The sequence below is a fragment of the Balaenoptera borealis genome (assembly GCF_965194805.1).
Source record: "Balaenoptera borealis genome assembly, chromosome: 7".
Classification (NCBI taxonomy): domain Eukaryota; kingdom Metazoa; phylum Chordata; class Mammalia; order Artiodactyla; family Balaenopteridae; genus Balaenoptera; species Balaenoptera borealis.
The window spans coordinates 57,739,603-57,752,589 of record NC_138864.1 but is presented as its reverse complement, the minus strand read 5'-3'; the positions used below and the strand labels follow the sequence as shown (position 1 = coordinate 57,752,589).

Sequence of the window (12,987 nt, the reverse complement as noted above, 5' to 3'; positions counted from 1 at the left end):
TCCCTCCAAGCATTTGCCTCCCTTGTATTTACAGGCGTGTCCCCATTTGCAAGTTGTACATCTGTTCTCTTCACGTGACATTTCATAAAAGCCCTAACATCTGGGCAAGATAAACTTCCTTCAGGTACCTGCTTAACTTTTCACTTGTCACACTCACGTCACCCCAGGCGCGTCCCTTTCCCCCTCCCCGCCTGCCTCACTGGTGGGGTCTGTGGCACGCTTTGTTCCAGCCCCTTTCGCTGGGACCCCCATCCCCAGATGGTCCCACATCGCCCGCTTCCCAGCGCCAACCTTTGCCAGGGCCAGTCTCTTCCGCAGACACCCCGATCCTTGCGTCTCCCGCCTCTGGTTCCACTGTGCAGGTGAGAGAGGGCACCATCTTGAACCCAAGGAGAAAACTCCTATTTCCTTCGATTCTGGCTTTAGACCAAAAACAAACAAAACAAAACAAACAAACAAAGAAACCTGCCTAATAAGCAGCAGGCAAACTCGCGGTTAGATTCGACCCTCTCATACACATCCATATATACCTCAGTGGAATGAGTAATAGGGAGCAGCTGATTTTGATGATTGTCTTTTCGCTCTCTCTGGTAGATGTTTAAACTGCATGCTTTACAGAAACTTAATTTCACTTGCTCGCAATCTCCCCTCCCCCAAGAAGGCTGCCTTCTAGGATGAATGTTTTTAGAATTGTTTTTTCTTTTCCTAATCTGGAATTTTGTTCCTCTGGCTTCAGCCTAAATCGCACGCATAAGTACGAAGACACATCCACAAACTTGAGAGGGGAAAAAAAAAAAATAGAAGGAAAAGAAAATAGTCCACGTAAACAAGAAAGACGGCAGGCTGTTGGAGGCCCTCGCTGCAGCAAACCCCAAACGATCTCATTGCAGGGCGCCCACGAAATCCCGGCTATAATTGAGTGTTTTCTTTGAGGTTTTCTGACCATGTGCTTTTTACCATGGTTACTGTGACTCTGATACGAGAAGCTGGATATTCATTATGATCCCGTCCCATCCTTTCCCCAAGGCTTATCTCCGTGGTCCTTATAAAAGAGAATATAAAAGGCGGAATTTTGTGCCAGTGATTTTAACCTGCCCCAGCTTCCAGTGACCTGCCACATGCTCCTTCTTACTTTATGGACATCTGGGAATTCCATACATGCCTTAAACTCCAATTACACACCTTCTTCAAAGGACACGTGCTTTGATTTGCTAAGAATATTAAGTGGGCTCACATCCTGGGGCCTTGGGACAAAAGCGAATGGAAAAATGTATCCCGTGCCCTGTTTACTAGGTCTATCTTTTGCTGTTCAGTAAGTAAGGATCATTCATAATCCTGTTTGCATTTTCGAGGTGCCTGGCAAATAGTGGGGTGATCCGCTTTCAGAAATTATGAGGAAACCTATTTCTCCTTCCACTTTGCCGATACACTTTCTTTCCACAGTCGCTGCTGCTGGGGGTGGGACACGCTTTACGACACACAAGTAGAAAATTCTGGAAAAGTGGCCCGCGTGGATCCCTCTCCCGACCCCAGTTTGTCGCTAATGCGGTCCTGTCTCCGGAAATATGAGGTTGGGCCTTTGCCTGACTCTCTTGCTGCTGCTGCCCTTGCTACCGCTGACAGTTGGAGCCGCCTCCTCCGCGCAGCGGCCTGACGCTGGGCCCGGAGCTGGGGCCGTCCGCGCTGTCCCAGGAGGCCACGAACACGGTCACTCTCCCCACCGTGCGGCCGCCCGCCACCCACGCAGGGGAGTCCGGGCCCGCGCCCCCTCCCGCGCTCGCCGCAGGTGAGACTCCCGCTCCCCACGGAGTTCTGTTTGGGTTTCCGTGGCGTTTGTTCCCCGCAGGTTGGTTTGTTTTTCTTCAAATTACAGATGCAGGGAAAACCGCCTGACATCATGAGAGCGGGACAAACGCTCACTTTGAAGGATTCCTGGGCAGGACTTCAAGTGAAATCATATGCCTGAGAAGAACTTGATACCGGTCTAGAGAAAATAACCAGCTCTGAGTCTGCCAAACCGTGGAATGTGCAAAATGCTCTACTTTTTTGCAAGAGGCCAAATGTCCCTTAAAAAGCTCCATTATGAATATGAGCCTGAGGACCGAAGGAGCAAGAAGCTTGTGTCGGTTGCTGAGTGTGGGGGAAAAGTACACACGTTGTGTGAGTTTCTGCTCTTTGACGTTATTTTATTAATATGTTCCACTTTGGGGAGGGTACCTGCAACTGTGCATGAATTATCATCTGTGCATGTGTTTGTTAGCAAGTGTGTGCACAAAGAGGGGAAATGTGTGTAATGGGAACAAAAATTTACTGCTTTATGACTGAAGGCTGTCAATCCAACGAAATTAAAAGCAAGATTAAAAAATTATGTGCACAGTAAAGGAAACATTCAATTGTTTAGAATTCACCCAAGACAATTTAATACAATACTTTCCCTTCAGTGAATACATTCTGGCTGAAGGGTAAAGACTCCCGGGTCCAGAAATCGTATTAAATTCTCACTTCTGAAACAGAGGTAATTCATCCTAAATGTCCTTTAAATAACAATAGGTAGGAAAAATAAAATGAAATAAAATGAAAATAGGAAATATTGATAGAAACACAGGTGCTTCATTTCTATTCTAAAAAAGAATTGGCACTGTGGTGTGTATGGGGTGGGGAAGGTTGGGAATACACGTATAGTCTGGCAAGCTGAAAATTGTATTCTAATAGTTAATATTTTCCACCATGAATCCTTCTCATTCAAAGTAAAACTATTCACCACCTTTCTTTCATTCATTTATTTATCTGAAAATCTCGGGGAAAATATTACCTTCAGTTTAGTATTTAGTATTACTCAACATAAATGTGGCATTTGATTTTCTTCCAAGTCTTTTCTCTTATGTGAAAAGTGGAGAGAACAACACACACACACACACATGCACACACACACAAAGAAAAAAAAAGGCAAATGGAAGGCTACCTTTTTTGAAACTTCTAGTTTCTACATCATCAGAGGTTAAGATAGAAATTACCTTCTCAGCAAGGATGGTCAGCTCCATTCTGACGTACATCAAGAAATCTGAAATATCAAATAGTCAGGCCAAGCTAGTAACAAGATTCCTCCATGAACAATTTAGAAAATGGAGGTGGTTCAATGACACACACAAAAGAGAGAATTACCATCTTGATGATCTCCCTCATCCTTCTAGGGCACCCTCTTTACATTTCTGCTCTACACACACACACACACACACACACACACACACACACACTCCACAAAAAATCAGTTTCCGTCTTGTTATTTTGTAAAGGACTATCAGAATCTAAAAAATTATTTCCCTAAGCTTTCACTAATCTTTTAATATAAGTAAATTCTACAGGCTCCTTATTGTAAAACATGGTCTAAAATACTCACAATAATAAATTTACAATATTGTTATGTCAGCATTCTATGATGTGTGGAGAGGGGGAAAAAACCTTCAGGCAATATAATAACCTCAACCTGAGCTGAGCAAACACTATCTGTTTGGATTCATACACTTATTTGCCACAGTCATTATTTGAATTAGGCAGCAAAATTATTTGCCAGTTTGAAAGCATCCCTAATTATACTTGAAGGCAAAAAACTGGATACAAAAGTTAAGAACTTAGGGATACAAAGTCACTATTTCTAATGTTTTTCATTATAAAAGCCAGTATTTTTCTGGCCCAGAAATAACCAGAATGAAATTAAAAATCAAGCAACATTTGTCCCTGTTACTCCTTTACTTAACTAAATCAGATTTTGTATACATGTAAGTAACCAGGGAAAAATTCTGTGTAATTTTGGATATTTGCTTATGAACTGACCAGAAAATGAATAGCTATAGCATTTAAAACTGTAACTGTTCCAATAGTTACCAAAGATACTGAAAGTTCAGGTTCTTTATTGTGTTCTACTCCACAGCTGTATGTACTTTACATATAAAGAAGGAGCATGCTTCCCAAATGGACAACATCAACATGGGAAAATATTCTTAACTTTGGCTTGTCTTCTTAGCAAACTTGACATTAAATGTCATTCTCATTCATGAAAGAAGAGTTAAGCGAATTACTTTATAAATGGAATTCTGTCATGCCAAATTAAACTTTATCTTCTATACATTTGTATTCATTTATATGTGTATAGATAGGTAATTTTGATAACACTTTATGCATCCCTTCACTGAAATAAACCTGTTATTTAAAAATCCTCATAGAGTAGAAATCATGACAAAAACAAAGAGAAAATAGTGCTGAGTTCGTAGTGCTTATTTGCATTTAACTGTTTTACAGCTGCCTTCTCAAAATATAAGCAAGAGAGGTGAATAACTATTAAGTTTTTGCTGTCTGGGGACCTGATAAGAGATGAAGGGGAGATGCTAAGTCCACTGAACACCCAACAGGAATAATGATAAAGCTGTCTTTCTAAATAACATGCCTGTACCTGTCAGTAACTAGTTTTGAGTTTTTCACTGCTTTGTTTATATTAGTGCTCCCTCAACCCTCCTGGGTATCTCCAGAGTTAAACAAGCAGGTTTTTACCTCCAACTTAATCCTTTAAAAATATAGACCAAACTTTAAGGTTCTGACAATTTTCAACCATATTTATTTATTGCAGAAAAATAATATACAAAGATATTTACAAAACAATCATAAAAATATGAATGCATTTAGACACCGGATCTATTTGCATTTTACCATGGGTCATCAATAAATAAATAGAATGTTGTTTTTGTATTTTAAGTTTTTTTTTTTCCCTCAGAGGAAGAATGAAAAAAGGAATTAACTGACTGTGATTTTGCAAGTCAGTTTGATCCCAGTATTTTTATTTCTAAAGGTGTTCTTAAAATTCCTCTGATTGTTACCATTTTAAAATGGAGAAAGTCCATAATGATGCCTTTCCTTTCAGTGGCTGATTGGCACGACCTCTTGAGAATGCATGCATGAAAAAATAAAAATAAAAACATTCTTCGTCAAAAAAAAAAAAAAAAGGAACACAAACAAACTGTTCAGACTTCTATCAGAATGTAGAGGTGTGAGGATGGTGCCGCTGCCCGTCCGGGAATCACTGTCCACGGGCCTGTCTCGCTTTCTCTTTTAAAAGTGCGCCCCACGCCCTGTTTCTTTGAATTTGGATTCTGCTCTTTTAATTTCCAAGAAAACCTTTGGCATATATATTTATTTTTAATTATCCAGCTCCAGAGTCTCTAGACTGTCCATTTTCTCCTTCTCTGGAAGCAATGACATCTGCAAAAACCCAGAGGGGGGAAAGTTGGTTATTGTTTAGGTCTCTGTGGCTGTTTTCTAAGACTAGTGAGCACTGTTCTTATCACCACCACGGAGAAATTACGCTGAACAACCTGGAAGGATTTCAGCCCAAGGGCAAGAGGAAGTGGGTGGGCGGAAAGGAGGAGGAGGTGGAATTTGGAAACATTTGTTTTAAGGAGAACGAAAACTTAAAGCCAAAAGAAAGGGAGGCGCTGGCAAGACTGGCCTTATCCATGACCCTCGACTCTTTCTCAGTCTTCCTCCTGTCTGTCACGCGCACTCACGCACACGCACACCCCTCACAAGGGCGCATCCCTCTCTCCCTAGCGGGGACTAAGCTGCCTTCCAGGGACGCTCGGGAGATGAGGTGGCGGTGCCAGGTGGGGTGGGAAGGCTGAGAGGGGAGTAGGAGACGGGGAGGAAGGCGAGGCGGACAGGGAGCCGCGGCCCGGCCGTCAGTCGGTCTGCCACCTGAGCGGCGAAGGGGCGCAGAGGCGCCGGGTCCTTACCTAGGTCTCCGGCCCTGCCGAGGGGGTGGGGAGCTCCGCCTGCTAGTGGGACGCGGACATGGACCAGGCCCCCTCCATCCTCCAGACCGAGAAGGCGTAACTGAGCCGCTCGTGGGCTACATAGCTGCAGCTTGCCATCTTGGAGTCCAGCTCGTCGCTCTGTAGGACCTGGTAGAGGAAGTCGATATACCTGGCCGCCAACTTGAGGGTCTGGATCTTGCTCAGCTTGTCCGAAGGCAGCGTGGGGATGATCTTCCGCAGCGCGGCGAAAGCCTCGTTCAGCGACTGCGTGCGCTGGCGCTCCCGCACGTTGGCCATGACCCGCTGCGTCTGCAGCTCCTCGTAGGACTGCGGACTCCCGCCGCCGCTGCTGCTGCCGCCGCCGCCCCCGCCGCCGGCGCCCCCGCCGCCGCCGCAGCCCGCAGACTTCTTGCCGCGCTTGCCTTGGGCTGGGCTGCCAGGCTCCTCGCCGCCTCCGACGCCCCCGCCCGCGGCCCCACCGGGCCCCGCGCCGCCCCCAGCGCTGCGCCGGCTGCTGCGCCGCTTGCGCCCCCCGCGCTTGCCGCTCGGCGGCTGCTGCCGGTCCGGCTCCTCCTCGCTGTTGCTCAGGCTGTCGTCGGCCGGCGAGACTGGCGAGCTGGACACGTCCTGCATCATCTCTCGGGCGGCAACGCGCGGCCTCGCAGGCCCGGGGCAGAAGGGCGGCCCGGGGAAGAGGAGGAGAGCCTGGCGCCTCAGCCCGCCAGCTTCCCTCGCGCGCGGCGCCGGCCCGGGCGGTGCGGACCGCGGAGGAGGGAGCGGGAGGAGGGACAGGGAGGATCTCCGCGGGGAGGGCGCGCGGGGGAGGCGGGGAGGGAGGCGGGAGGGGGAGGGGACGGTGTGGATGGCCCCGAGGTCCAAAAAGAAGGCGCCCAACGGCCGCACGCACACCCGGCTCGGCCTCCTGGAAACGCTGCTGGTGCCGGCGAGCCCGCGAGGTGTCTGGGAGTTGGGCGAAAGTTGCAGACTTGGAGGCTCTTATACCTCCGTGCAGGCGGAAAGTTTGGGGGCAGCAGTGTCATTGGCCTGACGTGGGGAGGAGGGACTTTTCGAAGTTTTATAGGAAAGTTTCCGCTTTCCAGCCCCCCTTCTCCGTCCCCACCCCCGTTCCTCGGGGTCTAACAATTCGTCCTCCCAAACCATTCAAAAACGACCTGGCCCAGGCGGCCGGCCCCTCTGCCCGCCTCCTTGCTGCCCTCCCCCTTCCCTCCCCGCCACCCTCTTCCCGCGGGCGCGGGGCGATTTCCTTCCGCGCCGGAGCAAACGGGCCGCGCCCCCGCACCCGAGCGCAGCCCGGGGAAGCGGCCGGAGGGTACCATTCCCGCCGCCTTGTCGGCCCCTCCCGGAGTGGCTGTGACAGCAGCGGCGGCAACAGCTTCTACGCAGTGGGTGAAGTCTCATCTCGCCTCAGTACCCTCTAGGTCCGTGGCGCGATTTGGGACGGCTGGGGCGGGGGGGACTGGCAAGAATACCGGCAACGGCGGAGCCCACCCGATGGTCAGGTAGACGGGCCCCTCGAGTCCCAAGGGCCAAACCACCGTGGCTGGTCCTGAGGTCGTGGGCGTTTCTGAAGACGTGGCCGCGCAGGGGACTGCAGAACTGCGCCCCGGCCTATTCTCTCACCCTTCCTGGAGAAGCATCTGGGCCTTTCTGTTCCCTCCACAGTGTCTCAATCTGACGTTTCCCAACACCCAAAGGACTACACCTCCGACGGTGCTAGAAAGAGGCAGACGTTCATTCTCCCGCGGAAGGCAGTCCTGTCCTTGGAGAAGGCAGCAGGGCCGGAGTGGGGCAACGCGGGGTCTTCGCCGCGGCCCTGATTGCCTGTGCTGCTAGCCCAAGGTGGAGTCCCTGTGGCCGTTTGATCCCCACCCCACTCCCAGATAAGGCCCTGCATTGTGACCTCTAAAGGTCGGCTCTGAGAGAGTGAGATGGGGGCTCAACATTGCCTGGACACGCGGGGCTGATGGTTGCGAGAGCCCCCTTCCCCAACCCACTCCCCTCTCCTAGGAGGTCCAGTGAGCCTGTTCCGCGCGCCCCAAACGCATTCCAATCGTTTGGACACTGACATTTTAAGCGTTTCTATCTAATAAGTCACAATGAAGAGCCCCGAAGAGGGTGTTAATGCAGATTCTGTCAAGTCGGAAGCAAGAAAAGTTGGTGAGCTGGAAAGGAAGGGACGCTGCCGTGGAAGAGAACCCCATCTTTGCAATGCTAGATTTTTTTTTTTTTTTCCTTTTTGGAACGAGCTGGCAGAGAATAACCGTTTCATGTTCATTCTTTAAGTTGCAAAGCAAACCAGAGGTGAAACGCAGTAGTTTTCGGGGCAGATTTGGGGGTGCGGAAGTTGCGTGCCCTGTGCTCGGGTACCCTGCTCAGGCCGAGGTCTGCTCACGCTCTCCACGGTTTGGACTCTAAGCCGGGAATTAACTCAGCTAAGCTTCCCTTTCTGGGCCCGACCGAGGGTCGAGGCCCACGGTGTCCGGAGGAGGAGGCGGGAGCTCAGGCGACGCGCGGGCAGGCCACGTGGCTGTGCCCCACTGAGGCTCGCAGCTTCGGTCCCGGCCCCGGAAACCCGGGGTCTGGAGCGCCTGGGGCCGGTTGAAGGGCTCAGCCTTCCAGGGGAAGTGAGAGCAAGCAGAATCCCTTCCGCGGGGGGCGAACAAGGCTAAGCTTTCATGGAAGGGGCGACCTGCAGGGTTTGTCTATCACTATTCTTAGAAATATTTATAGACAATGACCACAGCGTCCCAACTTGCCTGCTTTTTGAGTCGCTGCTATATTTTAAAATGAATGCCTGTCTGAAAATCAGATTCTACTTGACCTCCACTTAATCGTTTACAGTCAGGTCTTCTTAAAGCGCCCTCTGATAATTCACTCCTGTGATTGCATCTTCTGCCTATAGGATTTGATCTCTTGGAAGCAGTTAGAGAATAGGCAGAAATCATTTCTTATCTTTTGTAAATCTGAATCGCAGAGTATTCCACAATTCTTATTTGAACGTCGCTGCAGGATTCTTGAAAATTTTCAACCTTTACCTATGTCTGTGAGTTTTATTTTTTTTAAAGATCAATCTCAAATCTTAATTTTGTTTTGTTTTTTTCCCCTTCAGCTGAATACTCAGAAATAAAGAGATCAAATAATTGGACTCTTTCCGTTGTGGCTATGGGTAAGCAAGACAGGAAAGTGTGGGCAAAGTGTAAAGGAAACCTTACCTGCCCAAGGGGAATTGGAGTTGGGGGCGGGGGTACGAGGATGGAAATCGGGACGGAGACGCTGGAGGAGAAACCGAGTCCACGACAGCGCAGCAGCCATTAGTTAGCCCGACTTGCAAAGTCATCAATCTCTAAGACTAGTTCTGTTTAAAGTGAGCCCAGCCCTTCTCTGGGCACTCAACTTCTAGGGGATAAAGAGCTCCCGGCCACTGAATACAGGGATCCCCGGGAGTGAGGCGACGCTATGGATGCAAGAATGCTTAAAACAGGGTTTAAAATGAATGAACTAAGCAGAACTACCCCGGGCACGGACTCTTCTTGATGGAGTCACAATGAATGACTTTAGTTCTGAGGAAAAAAATTTGTCTTGTACTCTTCGAAAGACTGGAAAATGAGGATGAGGGGTTTTGAGTATTTAAAAGTTAGTATTGAAGCAGAAGGTTGAAGCTTGCCAAATGAATTACCTCTCAAAACATGAGGCTTGATGCTCCCTACTTTGCAAACGTCAACATTTCCTGGCCTGATTGTCCCATCTGTATTCTACCTAACATTTTATGTAACAAATTTCTTATCCACACTTGCTGGGCTAAGAATAAAGGCAAACTCTCTTTTTAATGTGCTGAAGAGCCAAGTATAATTCTTGATATTTTGTATATGCAATGATAATGGTACCTTCCACAATATTTGGTTTAACATGAAAGCTTACTTAGTTCTAAAATCCTAATTTCAGCCTCTTTAAAAGGGGTCTTAGGAATTTTCCTTTGGGGCTAAACTCAGCCTGACTTAAAGGACATCAGTGGAAGACTACCTTCTTTGGGAATACTGGATTCATTGGAATTAAATCATTTCATCTACTTCTGAAATAAATGCCCTAAAAAATTAACTGAAAACAAAACAGTTTTTCTTTTGCACTTGGATAATTCAAAATGAGCTTTGTTTTCAAACTGCAAACTTGGCATGTTCACAGTCCTTCCTGAGGAATGTGTGCTGTGTTAAAATATGAAAAAAAGAATACTGTTAGAAATAACAGAGTTAGGAATCTCATACTCAGCATATGCAAAAAGTATGTATATATCTGTATTCCTACAGTATGAATAGGCACTGGCATTCTCCTAGCAACATTTATAAATACTTTTAGAGAAGGAAAAGAAACACATACACTATAGAATGTTAGCAAGCTGGTACATTTTGGAGTTGGGATTTGCACAAAAGGCGAGCACTTGAATCTGTTCCTACTGTTTCTCCTCAGTTTTTGGATGACTTACCACCTGTTTGTTGGCTTAGAGTTCTGCGAAATAATTTCTCTGGATTGCATGAATGAAGCACAGGAACATTCACACAGAAGGGGGCGCAGATTGGAAAAGGCTGCGTTTGAGTGCATCTCAGTTGAGATTGTACATGTTAGATTTCATCTTGTTTTGAACACTTCACAGGGATTGCTTAGTTTGATATTTAAATGAGAGAATTTTATCAAAGTGGAATATAAAATTTTTATCAGCACGAGTGACTTGCATAACTCTATGTGAAAGCAGATTCTTTTTCAGTGACACAGGTAGCTTTAAGGATGTTTGTACACCTTGCCCTAAAGAGGTCATTCTCTTTCTCTTTTAATGACAGTTTAATTCATGAATTTAACTGATTCTACCTTTCTCTTTCTGAATTTCTTTAAGAATAGGGATCTAAAATTATGAAATTTGAAGCTTTCAATCCAGAAATAAAATGAAAAGTATAAAGCACAAGAAATTGAGTTGCCAAGAGCACCTCAAATGAGCAAATCGAATTTGCAAATAAATATTAATCTTTAAAGTATCTGGCATTCTGCAGTAAAAATTAGGATGGGATCAGGGGACATAATATGCCAAACTTGTAGGGAGAGAAGAATCAGAGTGTGGAAAAGTATAGAGTCTTCAAGAGTCTCCCCCCAACCCCTTTTATTACCTTATTGGGTATGCATGCTAGAAAGTTTGTGTCCCAGCTTTGCTGCCACTTAACCTTGTTGAAATATGCTCTCACTTATTTCAAAGTTACCGGAATGACTGAAGAAATAATGTAAGAAATACACAGTTATTCATAGAGGCTTTTTATCATGGCCACAATTTTCCTACATAGTAATCATTTTTTCTCTTCTTTTTAATCATCTGATGATCAAGCAATTTAAATATAAGTTGAATGATTTACATTCTGTGTTTTTCCAGCTAAAGTTCCCTTTCTGATTACTCACAGCTTTCATCTCTCTTCACTTCAAGGGATTTCCTTTTTTCACAAGTGGCTTTTCCTGAAGCCTTAAATCCTATTTCCATTGTTTGGATTGATTCTTCCTGCAAAAACATGTTGTTTTTGCCAGTGACCACAAGAGGACACAATTTCCCAGAGAACTTTGTTGAAAAAGACACAGAAGAGGAAAGCTAACAAAATAGCAAAAATACTACACAATCAATGAATGTCATTTGGGGAATGTCTATTTGATTTATGTTACTTTTATTAATTTTTAAAAACATAAAAATGAGTTAGCATTCAGGCTTTAGATTTTTTGGAAGACTTTATCTTTTTTCTTTATTGTAGAGCATACAAGAAAAGCATACATTTAAGAAAATACCATTTTAACAGAAAATATTTATTTTACATTAGCAAATTTTTTTACGAAACAGCATTTTGTTCAAAGGAAAAAAATTCTTTTTATATTAGCAAATTCTGTACAAAACTCTCAGTGACCTGGAATTCTACTTTTTAAATTTTAGAGCCATGTTTGACAATGAAAAACAATTTAAAAAATATACTGCTATTCCAAAATGACTTTGAAAGTTTGAGTTTTCTGCCTGGGCACTTGGGATGTCTTTACATGAAAAATTACATGGAAATCATTTTATGGTCTGTCAATTATATAAGAACTAAAATTATTTTTCCAAGATATGGCAAAATAGGATATTTTTAAGGTATTGACTCTTAACACTTCCCCAGAATTATGATATACAATGTTTGATTTAAGATCACCTTCCTCTTTCTTACTACTTTTTCTCAAAAAAAGTTTTCAGAGTATTTGATTACTTTATAAATTAAGGTAAATTAAAATAAATTATGTTTTGATATTTATCTGGAAGAATTTTATAGTTCTGGTGGAGTGTCATGACAACCAGGCTGGGAAATCCCTGCTTCAGTTAGAACTCAATGCTTTTGCTTTGCATTTGTGTCTCTTTGAAGATACATTTCTAATCACATTCTCTGAGACCCTGCTGGAGGGACTGAGGAATGGACCAAAAGACCTAGAAGAAGAAGAAAAATCAAGAGAGAAGGAACAGAGTAAAAATAAGGAGATCAAGAGAGAAAGAGCAGAGTGTGGAGAGAGGTGAAAGAGGTAGCTGGACCAAGTGAGGAAGACTAATAGGGAAAAAGAGAGAATGAGGCTTAGAAGGTAGGGGGAATAAAAGTCTTAAATGACAAGAGATAATGAACTTAGTGGGAAATAGAAAAGCACTGGGATTATTTGCCTCAGTTTCTGCTCAAAGAGACCATTGCAAGTCGTTGCCTGTCCCTTGGTATAGGCATTTAGTTTTATTTATTTTTTTATACAGCAGGTTCTTATTAGTTATCTATTTTATACATATTAGTGTATATATGTCAATCTCAATCTCCCAATTCATCCCACCACCACCCCCACCACCGGCCTTCCCCCGTTGGTGTCCATACGTTTGTTCTCTACAATTGTGTCTCTATTTCTGCCTTGCAAACCAGTTCATCTGTAACATTTTTCTAGATTCCACATATATGTTAATATACGATATTTGTTTTTCTCTTTTTGACTTACTTCACTCTGTATGACAGTCTCTATGTCCATCCACGTCTCTACAAATGACCAATTTCATTCCTTTTTATGGCTGAGTAATATTCCATTGTATAAATATACCACATCTTCTTTATCCATTTGTCTGTCGATGGGCATTTAGGTTGCTTCCATG

General features: G+C 44.9%; 1 protein-coding gene and 2 long non-coding RNA genes across 3 annotated transcripts; 2 read left to right on the top strand and 1 right to left on the bottom strand.

Annotated features, from left to right (window-relative positions):
• Positions 1 to 293: 293 nt before the first annotated feature.
• LOC309631853 lies at positions 294 to 5,008 on the top strand. Its single transcript, XR_014246614.1, has 2 exons — positions 294 to 2,160; positions 3,929 to 5,008. It is a non-coding gene; the product is annotated as an uncharacterized lncRNA (long non-coding RNA).
• TWIST1 (twist family bHLH transcription factor 1) lies at positions 4,696 to 6,582 on the bottom strand. The gene is made up of 2 exons (XM_082398596.1): positions 5,781 to 6,582; positions 4,696 to 5,250 (listed from the first exon to the last, which is right to left on the bottom strand). Exon 1 carries the CDS (start codon positions 6,435 to 6,437, stop codon positions 5,823 to 5,825), a length of 615 nt encoding a protein of 204 aa, XP_082254722.1. The 5' UTR covers positions 6,438 to 6,582; the 3' UTR covers positions 4,696 to 5,250; positions 5,781 to 5,822.
• A 362-nt stretch (positions 6,583 to 6,944) lies between these two features.
• Positions 6,945 to 12,476, top strand: LOC309631810. The gene is made up of 2 exons (XR_014246569.1): positions 6,945 to 7,240; positions 7,485 to 12,476. It is a non-coding gene; the product is annotated as an uncharacterized lncRNA (long non-coding RNA).
• The last annotated feature ends 511 nt before the right edge of the window (positions 12,477 to 12,987 follow it).